Genomic DNA, 12911 nt, shown 5'->3' with positions numbered 1-12911 from the left:
CATTCTCTTTTTTTTTTTTTGCTTGAGGAATTTTGAAATACAGCTATTTTGTTCTTTAATAGCATAAAATATCCTTTTATGTGTCAAATGATGAGTCAGCCTTGAGAGGCAGTGGGAAAGATAACTGAATGGCCTCTAGTTTCTCTCTCTCTCTCTGAGATATGCATTGAGAAATGCAGGTTAAAAAAAAATTAATGACAAATTTTTGTTAAAAGCTCAATAGCTCCATCATTTTGGGCTCCATCATTTTCATTGTACACTGCGATTCACTTTACACTGCAATTTCTTGTAAGAACGCTTTATTTTGACCATAGTTCATTGCCATCAAAAACTGTTGTTCATAAACATACTACTGCTATGCTGCATAAGTCAGGAGTGTTGCTGAAGAAAAAGCAGAAAGTATTACAATTGATTACTGAAGAAAAATCTGGGAAATGGAAATGTCATTTGGAGGCTGTAAACATCTGCTGCCATTCAAGACGTCAAGCTTTAATTATCACTGGATCAGCCAGACAACATTTCAAAGAATGTCTTTGTTCTAGGAAACACTATTAATACTTGGAAATTAGAGTGACTGCAGTTGGCCTAAATGGTGTTACTGTTTCTTCCATCACCTTATCAATCAATATATGTGCATTTACTTCAGACTTGAGATTCTTTGAGACTTTGAAAACACATTTTAAGACATGTGAATGTAGGTTACTAATAATTACAAAATACAGACAGCTCTAACTGAACAAGGGAGAAGCACTGACATTATTACTTTAAAATAATGTACAGAAACAAGAAACAAGGCTGTTCCTGAAATTACACATTACTACAGGATCTCTGTAATTAAAAGAGGCTCTCCTGAAGGACTTTCCAGGTTATAGGATGAACTATTGTGGGAATCCCCCCCCATCTAATCTCTGCTTTTTGTTTTGTTTTGTTAGTTACAGTAAATCCCCATATACCCTGTATGTGTATGAAAACTTTTGAAAAGTAATTCTCACTATATGTATTTTATCTCTATATGAGACAATGTTTATTCTCATTAGATAATTATTACAATGCATGCTATTTTTGTGCTTGGACATAAATTTGAAGAAGCTTGATCAACTCCCTTCCCACAGCTGACTGAAACGACTATCTGACAGCAACTAGAAATAAAGGAATAAACTAAAAATATCATACAAACAGAGCAAATCTTAGTCATTTTAATGTAATTTATGATATGAAAGTGGTGGTAATAAGTTACCACATCTTTATATACACTACCAGTCAAAAGTTTGGAAACATTACTATTTTTAATGTTTTTGAACAAAGTCTCTAATGCTCATTAAGGCTGCATTCATTTCATAATAAATACAGAAAAACAATAATATTGTGAAATATTATTACAATTTAAAATTATTGTTTTCTATTTTAATATATTTTAAAATATAATTTATTTCTGTGATGCAAAGCTGAACTGTCAGCATCATTACTCCAGTCTTCAATGTCACATGATCCTTCAGAAATCATTGTAATATGATGATTTATTATCAATGTTGGAAACAGTTATGCTGCTTAATATTATTTTAGAACCTGTGATACTTTTTCAGGATTCGTTGATGAATAAAAAGTAAAAAAAAATATCAGCATTTATTTAAAATAGAAATCTTTTGTAACAATATACACTACCGTTCAAAAGTTTGGGGTCAGTAATTTTTTTCTTTCTTTTTTTTTTAAAGAAATTACTTTTATTCAGCACGGATGTGTTAAATTGATAAAAAGTGATAGTAAAAATTTATATTGTTAGAAAATATTTATATTTTGAATAAATGCTGTTCTTTTTAACCTTTTATTCATCAACGAATCCTGAAAAAAAGTATCACAGGTTCCAAAAAATATTAAACAACAAAACTGTTTTCAACAATAACTGAGTATCAAATCAGCATATCAGAATGATTGCTGAAGGATCATGTGACAGTGAAGACTGGAGTAATGATGCTGAAAATTCAGCTTTGCATCACAGAAATAAATTATATTTTAAAGTATATTAAAATAGAAAACCATAATTTTAAATTGTAATAATATTTCACAATATTATTGTTTTTTCTGTATTTATTATTGAAATAAATGCAGCCTTAATGAGCATAAGAGACTTAAAAATTAAAAATAGTAATGTTTCCAAACTTTTGACTGGTAGTGTTAATTATGGTATTTTGGGGGGGGGGGGGGGGGGGGGGGAGAACTGTAGTTGGTACAATTTAGATTTTTTCTACAATTTGTCTCTTTCACAAACAGTGTGATAACTGTTCTTTATCACATCAATGACGCAAAATAATACTAATTATTTTGTTGACGTCTCGGGAAACCTTTCTTAAAACTGCATGACGAATCTAACTTTCTCAAATATCAGGCTAAATACTTTGTAAACGTGTAAAGAAGACCGTCAATGGAAATACACCTTTGTTTATAAGCGCATATACAATATTTTACATATCGAAACGAATTATAAGAGCACCCCTTATAAATATTTACCATGGTTACCATAGTTTCCGCCGACATATCATAATTACTGCACTGTTACTACAATAACACTGTGGTAACTTGGTATTTGGCACCAGGGCCATTAATAAAATAAATGAAGGTTTTGAAAGCTTCTTGAAGAGTTTGAAAGAGAATCTATATTTATCTATTACGATTTTACCGCAGTAACTATGGTATTTTGGCGGAAACTAGGGTTACCATGGTAAAAAAAAAAAAAAAAAAAAAAAGCAAGGGATTTCCTGTTGTTGTGAGGATCTGCCGTTAGATTGAATCTAGACGGGACTCAAGCTCGTGCCACGTTACGCTACGGTGCGTTAGCCTCAAATGTGTTCCCTGTCATTTCTCGGTAAAGTGCTGTCCTTCCATGGATTCACTCAAGTATTGGAGCTGAAGTAGAATAATCGCTGGGAACATAGTTGTCGGCATCTGTAGTAGATCTGCAGCGTCTCAATCTCAGAAAGAGCGACAGTGTTGTTTTAGTCCAATACAGCGGAACTGCATTATGCAGAGTGGAGCCTCTTTTTCTCGCTCGCAAATAAAATAATGGGAGAGAAATGAGAAGGAAAACAAAAGCGCAGCGAATTCTTGACTACGAAAATGAAGAGGATGAGGAAGAGGAACAAAAACCGGACTGCTTCAGTGTAAGATGATCAATGGAAACGTGTTTTAAGTGTCATTGTTTGTTTGTAACTGTTAATGGCATATGTTTGATCCCAAAAGAATAATTAGTATCATGTCAACCCGACTGTCCAACAGAACGGTTCACAGAAACGAAGAAAAATGTATCCCTCCAAAGAGAAAGCAGAAGAAAATAGCTCATCCGACGCCGGGCTTCAGAAGTTAGACATAAAGGTTTGGGCTTTTTGTCATTATTAGTGTTTAATCGTTGTTTTTGATGCATTTTGACTGAGGAGACGGACAGCAAAACACCCCTCTTATGCTTCTCACAGTTGTTCCACGTCGGTTGTTATAAGCATTTTACGCTATCTAACCCGTAATTTGCTGTTGTTGGTTTACTGCTGCACTTTTCGCACCGTAAAGCGACAGATTGAACGCTTTCCTATCCTGCAGCAGTGGTGTGAGGCAGGGCAGGCGGCCATGCCTGGCCGCTAATGAAGAACAATGGGGTAAAGCATGGTACAATACACCATTTGATCGAAACCTCATCAGGCGCTCTGCACAGGGCTTACTTTACTTTCATTTTCCAAGTACAAACTCACCAGCAAAGTTTTGAGATTTGAAACTTTACAAAGTTTGAAACCATCTTCTTTTTAAATTATTTTGTTGGTACCCTTTCAAAAATGTACCATGGTACTTTCCTCCATGGAATATACCAGTATTGTGACTTTTGTGAAGCCACAATATGGGTTCTCATTTAAAGAGTTTGAGAACATTCAGAAGCTTTAGTTTCAATTTTTCATACAGTAGTGACTAACTTTGCTGACAAAATGTCTTTAAATCGGCCCAAGTTGTTTTAGTCTCCCATGCTGGACTGCTTGCTGGTTTTAGTGTTTTTTTTTCTTTAGATAGTCAGGTTTGGAGGTCAGTTGAACCAGTTTAGGATGTTTTTTTTATTTTTTTTTCCCAACAGGTCACCACAGTTATATTTATAACATTGACTGACATTTAAAGGTGCAATATGTCACATTTTGCAGTAAAATATCCAAAAACCACTAGGCCAGTGTCATATACTTTGTTCTAGGGATGCACCGATACCCTTTTTTTAAGGACTGAGTACGAGTACCGATACTTTTTTTTCTAGTACTCGCCAATACCGATACCTATTCATTTCTCTCTCTCTCTTTTTTTTTTTTTTTTGGTGATGTTGCAGTTTTCCATGAACACAGTGAGTGAACTAATGCATGTAGGACAGCTTCTTTATTATTACTCTAATGAAACAAGTAATAATTTTTATGTGCTTGTCACAAATTTAAAGAACAAAAAATTCACAGTGTCCAATAACCTTCAAAGGGCATAATTACCAATAGGCCTTTATATAATTGTTGTTGTATAAAAAGAAATTTACAAACATATTACAAACAATAAAACAAATACTATAGAGATACAAATTAAATAAACTTATTTTCCAGATACAGTAGGTTTATTTACCATGTATAAATTTATTTAACATATTTTGTTGTTTTATTAATATTAATGACAAATATAGGCTACGGTCCCTTTAAGACCGAATCCATAGATACTGACACATCCTTCTTTTCACCCAAATGTTTACGTCCACTTAAGCTTAACCGGCTGTATTTACGTGAGATACTCTACACACGATGGACATTTGACAACTATGTGTGCATGACCATTCAGGCGCGAGGAGCGCGTGTAAGAGCGCGCTTCTGGTCTGTGTCATTCAGCGCGATTCCGCCTATCCCTCCTTCACTAATCGATAACGAATTGTGATTAAAGCATGCAGTTCGCAATGTGTGTGTTGTCATCATTAATTTTGAAGTATTTCCACACCTCTGAGGCTGACATTGTTTCTGCTGCTGCCGCCGGTGTCTCTGTGCATGGACAATTCTGTCAGTTACGTCACGTGAGGTATCGGTCTTTGGTATCGGTGGTATATTTACGAGTACGAGTACAAGTACATGAGCTTGGTATCGGTATCAGTGCATCCCTACTTTGTTCACTTGAGTACTTACAATATCCCAAATGTTTGCAACTATTTGTAAATCGTGAGAAAATTACAATTTCAACCAAGGCTCCGGGACGTGTGAGGAGTCGTCTGTCAATTGCGTCACACCCGCGTTACCCTCGGTTTCCGGTTTTATTTTGTAGAAACCATGGAAACGCCAAAGACGCTTTAAAATGTTACACGTTTTAATAGACAGTTTTGATATATTTTTAGAAAGAAAATGAATTGTTGTTGTATAGCTCAACACGTTTAGTCTTTTTTTCGATTTACCATGCCTTAGAGAAAAACACTATTTTGTCAAATAGCTAACATAGCATAATCAGATGCAGCTTTATTTTTATTAACAGTAATACATAATTTCCTCCGTCATACAATACGTTTTAAAATTAATTGCATGTCATTTATCAACACAAGCCATCCAGCATTTAATATGATATTCTAAAATCGATCTATCTTACTGCAGTGTGTCTCAAACAAGTGTTTCGCAGCAGCTGCCGAGCGAACGCACAGAGTAACGTTATAACATCATTTTCAACACTCTCAAATGTATCTAATATGATAAACAGAGCTGCGTTACCTCATACTTAAGACCAGAAAAGCGGAACCAGCGCCGGTGACTGTGTCAAAATAAAAGTTCTGCTGCGCAATCACTCCAGCGGCCTCGTTCAGCTCCCACAACACTCAGTCCTGCTCTGCTTCATACTACAGTAACGTTAATAATCTCATCCATGAACATGAGTTCTTCCCGACTCCAATCCCTATTCTTTTGCACCGTCCATTGAGATGGAGACCACGTCCCAAGATTCCGCTCTAAAACTAGGCGTCATCAAGCTACGCCTTTGTTTTGAATAGGCTTCTAGCGACCTCTAGCGGACAAAATTATTACATATTGTACCTTTTAAAGGGATAGTTCACCCAAAAATGAAAATTTAATGTTTATCTGCTTACTCCCAGGGCACCCAAGATGTAGGTGACTTTGTTTCTCCAGTAGAACACAAATGATAATTTTTAACTGCAACCGTTGCGGTCTGTCAGTCTTATAATGCAAGTGAATGGGAACTCTATCAATAAGAGTCGAATAAACTTGCATAGATAAATCCAAATTAAAACCTGCAGCTCGTGACAACACATTGATGTCCTAAAACATGAAACGATCGGTTTGTGCGAGAAACCGAACAGTACTTATATTATTTTTTACCTCTAAAACACCACTATGTCCAACTGCGTTCAGCATTCGCTTAGTGAGGTCTGATCGCACTCTGACAACGGCAGTGATGTCTAGCACTCATTGAAGTATAACCGCGAGACTAAAAAATAATATAAATACTGTTCGGTTTCTCGCACAAACCGATCGTTTCGTGTCTTAGGACATCAATGTGTCGTCATGAGTCGCAGGGTTTAATTTGGATTTATCTATGCAAGTTTTTTCAACTCTTATTGATAGAGTTCCCATTCACTCACATTATAAGGCTCACAGACGGCAGCGGTTGCAGTTAAAAATCATCATTTATGTTCTACTGAAGAAACAAAGTCACCTACATCTTGGATGCCCTGGGGGTAAGCAGATAAACATCTAATTTTCATTTTTGGGTGAACTATCCCTTTAAGTGGAAACTGCTTACCATGGTACATTTTTGTAAGGATAACAAGATATTAACCTTGTCAGTGTATATGTAAAGCAGTATTAAAGCTGCTTTTGTTCTGAATATCATGATGACTATAATTTGGCAGCACTTTTAATGATTCCTCAGTAACTGACATTTGAAAAATTAGGCAGTTTGAATATTTAATCATTAATGGTTCTAAATAATACTTGATATTTCAAAGAAGCTACACGGTATGAAAGCTGGGCTGGAATAGTGTAGAGTGGAAGTGTGAGAGTTACTTCAGTTTAAATGGTCATAGAAAGAGAGAAAACATTCATGCTTTGACTTTCAAAACCTGTTCCTAGTCAAATGCAGCCAGATTTGAGGACCGAAATGAACTGTTGTATAATTATCAATGACAACTGACTGGGTAAATAGAAAATATTAGGACTCTTTCTTGTCATGACAGGTTAATGAGCTGGATTGTTCTTCCGCAGACCTCTACACTGACAGTCCTCCTGCTTCTGAGTCTGAGGTAGGATGAGAGTCAATTGTGTTCAGTATTCAAGACATTTGCTTGTTGACGTGCTTGTTTGCTTGCGAGACATTTGCTTCTAGACCTGAGCTTGTGTAATTTTATGATGGCAGGAGGCTCATTATTTACAGTCCTATTCGAAGAAGGAGCTCATTGCCATGGTCTTATGCATGCAGAGGGAAATGGAGGACTTGAAGGAACAACTTAGGTGCCTTACAGGTCAATATTGTTTGTTTCTGTTAGGTATTTTGAGGTATTGAATTGCATGAATCAGATGTTCACATTTGATTTACTCACTACAGCATGTGGAAAACTAGCAAGAAACCTGGAAACGCTGATCGACAAGACCCAGATGTGGTCAAACGGGAACAACGGGACCTCTCTCGGGACCCCAGTTTCTCAAGGCACGGCGCAGGCACCTGCCGAGACGGATGCTGTGATACCAGATGTGCGGTCTCCTCCAGCTGTTGTGAATGGACAGTGGCTGAATCAGGGTCCAGGACCACAGAAACCTCATGAGACCACTCAGAATCCTCAGAGGGATGGGCTCTTCACAGAGGTAGGCTATACGAGTTAGTTCAACATTATAACCAGAATGTGTTGTACGTATAAGAATTTTGAGACTTTCACCAGGTTTGTATTAAGTACTAATGTAGTAAGACAGTGATATTAAAAGACCAAATTCAATATGCACTTTATTGATGATGCACACTATGCATACAGGCAAGCAGATGTACCAGAATATAAATGCAACACAGCTTCTCGTTAAGCTGTTTTCATAGAAAACCATTATACAGAAAACACTTAACCATTTAGCATTGCATTCAGATTCTGGGCTCATCTGCTCGTCTTTATATGGTATGCATCATCAGTAAGGTGTATATTGAATTTGATCTTTTAATACATTTAGTACATTAAGGCACTTTAAGTGTTTTTCACGTTAAGCGTTTTAGAATTTCACGCTGTTTTAAGTGATGGACCCTTTTCACAAACTGTGATGACTTGTTTTAAAGATCTTTAACATCGTAAATCATGCAAAGTTTTTTATATTTTCAATTAAAAAAAAGAATTCTGAGAATTCTAAATATTTGTGGCTTTAAAAAAAGATTTAAAAAAAAAAAGTACAGTTCTGTGCTGCAGTTCAGAGCATATGGATGTTTTGCCCTATATACAGTATATATAATATATATATGAGTGCTGTCAATAGATTAAAAACAAATTTTTCTTTAATTAATCGCGATTAACGAAAGTTTTAATAAATTTAAATTGTAATAATTTCACATATAATCTCCGAATTAATGTAGAAACAACATAAAGACAGTATACTGTGATTTTCTCATTGTCTTTTGTTCTTTCATTAACATTAATGACAGACATCACAGCAGCAGGTTTATTAGGCTGCTGTCACTCTGACGCGGATCTGACACACCTCTGATGTCCTCACAACTCTATACAACTTTATGCAACTCATTTAAGACTGTGCTTATGAGGATACTCTACAAAGCGGACCTTTTGGCATACTTTTGTGTGTTTTTGTCCGCTCAAGCACGAAAGAACTCAATGCAGCTGTGTGCTGTCTGAAGCAGCTTTCTGTGCACATGAGTCCTGTGCATGTCTGTCATACAGACAGGACATTCACAGACTACGTGCCAGTACAGATTTAAAGGGATAGTTCACCCAAAAATCATCATTTACTCACCCTCAAGTTGTTCCAAACCTGTATGAATTTCTTTCTTCTGTTGAACACATAGACTGTAAAAAACAGATGGATGACGCGATGCCACTTCCTTCCATTGTAATGAACTGAACGTAAAACATTCAACGATGGGCGTTGACATGTTACGCAAAAACGTCAGTTTGGAGCCTGGGCATGCGCAGAAGGAATCATCAGTGGAGCCCGGAGGCGGAGTCGCGGTATCAAACTTCCGCCCAGACGACTGCGTCATCATTGATGTATTTTAAATGGGCTATATAAATTATACACAATTTAAAATTTTCTCTATAAAATAATAAGTTAGTTATATATCTTCAGTCTTCTCTCAAAGCTCCGACAGTCCTCAGAGAAGCTGTCAGTCACAACTGTCAATCATAACGACACGCCCCATTTTTTTGATGGTATCAAATTGCTAGCTAAAATCAAACTTATCACAAAAACAAACAATTGAATATAAATCAGCGTAATAACAACTACCTTAAATGACCAAAACCATCTGTCGGGAACATTTTATTTGAAGCGTAATTTATTTTTATGTTTTGACTCAAGTCCTGTTCGTTTGAACGGAGAGGGCGAGGTTTATGACCTGTACTGCATCCAGCCACCAGGGGGCGATCAAAGAGCCCGCAGCTTCACTTTTCAGGACGTACGAGGCACACCCGGTTGAACACATAATAGAAATTTGTTACACACATACACAGCAGCAGTATTTGAACAGAAATGTTTTTTTCCCCTCTCAGTTTATCACTCCTGAACTTTTGGAGAGGTGTAACACAGGCACTACTGCACAAAAACTGACCAACGACCTGCTCCGTGGACTCTATGAGAGAGAATGCCTGGCTTCTCATTCCATATCTGGAGTCGTGTACAACAAAAAGGGCCAACCAAAGCCTGCTCTCCCCACCGAAGAGGTCCAAGCAATCCTGAGTAAGATGCTCTTCTGTCATTTTGATCGGTGTTAAAATTTACACTAACACAAATGCATTATACCTAATTTCCTGAAATAATTCCCGTACAGGAACTGTTCAGTATTTCTTTCCTGGTAAGACCGACGCAGAGATCAAGGGCTACATCCGACAGAAACTGCAAAACGAAGCCAAGCGGTTGAGGAAGAAACCTTATCTCTCAGGCCAATACGAGTCTAGAGGTCTCAATCTACCGAGCCCTAAGTCCCACTTAGATATGATCGACCAGAATTGAAACATACGGTTAGTGGATATCAGTTGTGTGTTCTACATTAAATTAGCCTTATTCGGTGTTACTTACGATTAAAAGTCCTGGACTCCAGTGAAATTGATGTGCATTGGCAATAGTCTTCAGTGGAAGTCACAATGATCTCTGGCAGTCTTTCGGCTGCTGACGGTTGTGGTGTTACTGACGTGAAAATGCAAATCAGTGATTCCAGATAAATCCAAATCTTGCATTCACAAAGGCCTCTGGCTGCTAAGAGCACAGTCGACGCGTAGATATCGAGATGTTTAGATATTAATGATGTGTCTCTGTGAACGTCTGTTTTTTAAGAAAAATACTTTGTATTTAACAGATTTAGGATTTCAGGATGTACCAGTGCGCAAGGAGAGTCATAGGGCGTGACCATTATTTACATTGTATTTTCAATGTATTTCTTATTTGATGATGTTCTTTTGTTTGTATGACAACAGCTTTATGTATGTAGTTTTTTTGTTATTAAATGGCGAAAATGCAAACGGGTGAGGTATGCTTATTCGTATTAGCTTTTCAAATATTTTTTGTTTTGTTCTAAAAAGATGTTTTTGTTCAATATGGTTTTTGGTGAGTAATGTGTGACACTATAAAATGGACGTGGGAGAGTTGGTAGGTGTATTATCGTGTACAATGCCTTCTCAATGAGGGCCATTGAGAACAATACAAGCTGCATGTGGAGAGCTGGTGAGATGGAGAGAATCAATGACTGAGCGACAGAGGCAGAGTGACAACAGCAGGGGTGCTGGGCCAGTTGTCTTGGCAACCTCAGTCTTCTGGGCCACAGCAGTCTGGGTCTCACCCTGGCCATCGCCTCAGAGCATCTGCCCGCTGCAGGGATGACAGGGCTCTTTGACATACAAATGAAAGGCAAAAAGCTTTTAGGGCCCAAAAAAAAAGAGATTAGGTCTGTCACCCAGTGACAATTTTAGTCTTCGTTTCATCATCAATATGATGTTTCAGTGGAATATTTGATAAATGCTCAGACCTTTGTCTTAGCTGTTATTCCGCTCTTGTCGAATGGGCGGAAAACAAAGTGTTTTGTAATGGCTGCTCTTTGAAGCTTCTGTGTCAGTAAACAGGGGTCTGTCTGGCATGATTGATGGCACAGGCAATGATTGGGCCCAGCACCACCCTCTACTTATCATAGCTTCATCAGAGACAGTGGAGGAGATAGGCGGAGACAGACAAAAGAATGAATGCGTGTGCGTTTTACAAACCAACGAAGTGAGAATGTGCCACATATTATCTTGGTTAAATGTCACCATGATCAATGGCACAAAAAGTCTATAATACCGGTGTGTTTTAAAACTTGTCTGAAATTGAGCTGTAATGGTTCACTGCTCCTTGCCTTAGATGTAGAGGGTGTGCAAAGATGATGTCCATTACATCCTCAGTCTTGTGAGCATAATGTGTTTCTGCCATGCGATTTAACCAGCTGCCCCAGGGCAAAACGGAAACAACGTGGTGATGAAGCATCAGGGGAGATGTACGGTTAGACTCACTTGCAATTCTTATGACAATCATGTGCTGTAATGATATTTCAATACATCTCTGTTAGAATACTTGCAAATTAATGGAATTCTTATAAATTCATTCAAAAATGTCTAGGTTATGTACACTACTATTCAAAAGTTTGGGGTCAGTAAGATGTTTTTGAAAGCAGTCTATTATGCTTACCAAGGCTGATGTGATTTATTCCAGCATACATTACTCATAACTTCATTGTCACATGATCCTTTAGAAATCATTCAAATATGCTGATTTATGCTCCAATTTTCTTCTTCTCATCAATGCTGAAAACAGTTGTGTTGCTTAATATTTTTTTCTCAGAATTCAATGAATAGAACATTTAAAAGAACACTTTATAATTTTAATGTGAGAAGTATTAATTTCTTTAAAAAAAAATGTATGGACCCCAAACTTTTAAACCGTACACGTGTTTGAAATAACACAGCAGATAAGGGTAAAATGCATCAGCTGTCTCTATATTAAAATAGTGATTTTTGGCCTATTCCACCTCAGAGGATTGACAGACTGTCTTGACTAAAATCATCAGTTTTGACAATTTGTTGACAGGACATTGTTGACATAGATAAAATTAAAAAATCTTATTACAATGAACTATCAAAAATTAAATGCTTAGATGTGCCCCACATTTTGCATGTAACCCTGTTACTGCATTTCACCACATTACAAGATTATTAAAATATGTTATCTATAGGTTTTACAAAGATTACAAGTAGTGTTGACTGCTTCCATCAAGCTCAACCCAAGTTACTGTATGAAGGAAAAAAAAATTATCTGAAACATTTTGGTAACACTTTATTTTAAAGGATTAGTTCACTCCAGAATTAATATTTCCTGATAATTTACTCACCCCCATGTCATCCAAGATGTCCAAGTTTTCTTTCTTCAGTTGAAAAGAAATTAAGTTTTTGAGGAAAACATTCCAGAATCTTTCTCCATATAGAGGACTTCAACGGGGACCAATGGGTTGAAGGTCCAAATTGCATTTTCAATGCAGCTTCAAAGGTCTCTACAAGATCCCAGCCAAGGAATAAGGTTCTTGTCTAGCGAAACGATCGGTCATTTTTCTAAAAAAAAAAACATAGGCAGAAGTACCAACCCAGTGTTTTCAAAGTGAACGTGCAAAGATTAAGTCAAACGCCCTTTACAAAAAAAAAAAAAAAA

At 36.9% G+C, this 12911-nt stretch overlaps 1 protein-coding gene across 1 annotated transcript; it reads left to right on the top strand.

The window, feature by feature from the left end:
- The first annotated feature begins 2741 nt into the window (after nt 1-2741).
- Nucleotides 2742-10702, top strand: si:ch211-194k22.8. Its single transcript, XM_048170788.1, has 7 exons — nt 2742-3155; nt 3271-3366; nt 7217-7282; nt 7396-7501; nt 7585-7841; nt 9737-9923; nt 10015-10702. The coding sequence occupies exons 1-7, from the start codon at nt 3069-3071 to the stop codon at nt 10194-10196; spliced, it is 981 nt and encodes a 326-aa protein (XP_048026745.1). The 5' UTR covers nt 2742-3068; the 3' UTR covers nt 10197-10702.
- Nucleotides 10703-12911: the final 2209 nt, after the last annotated feature.

Source organism: Megalobrama amblycephala, linkage group LG20 (genome assembly GCF_018812025.1).
Source record: "Megalobrama amblycephala isolate DHTTF-2021 linkage group LG20, ASM1881202v1, whole genome shotgun sequence".
Taxonomy (NCBI): domain Eukaryota; kingdom Metazoa; phylum Chordata; class Actinopteri; order Cypriniformes; family Xenocyprididae; genus Megalobrama; species Megalobrama amblycephala.
This window is presented reverse-complemented; position numbering and strand designations above follow the sequence as displayed.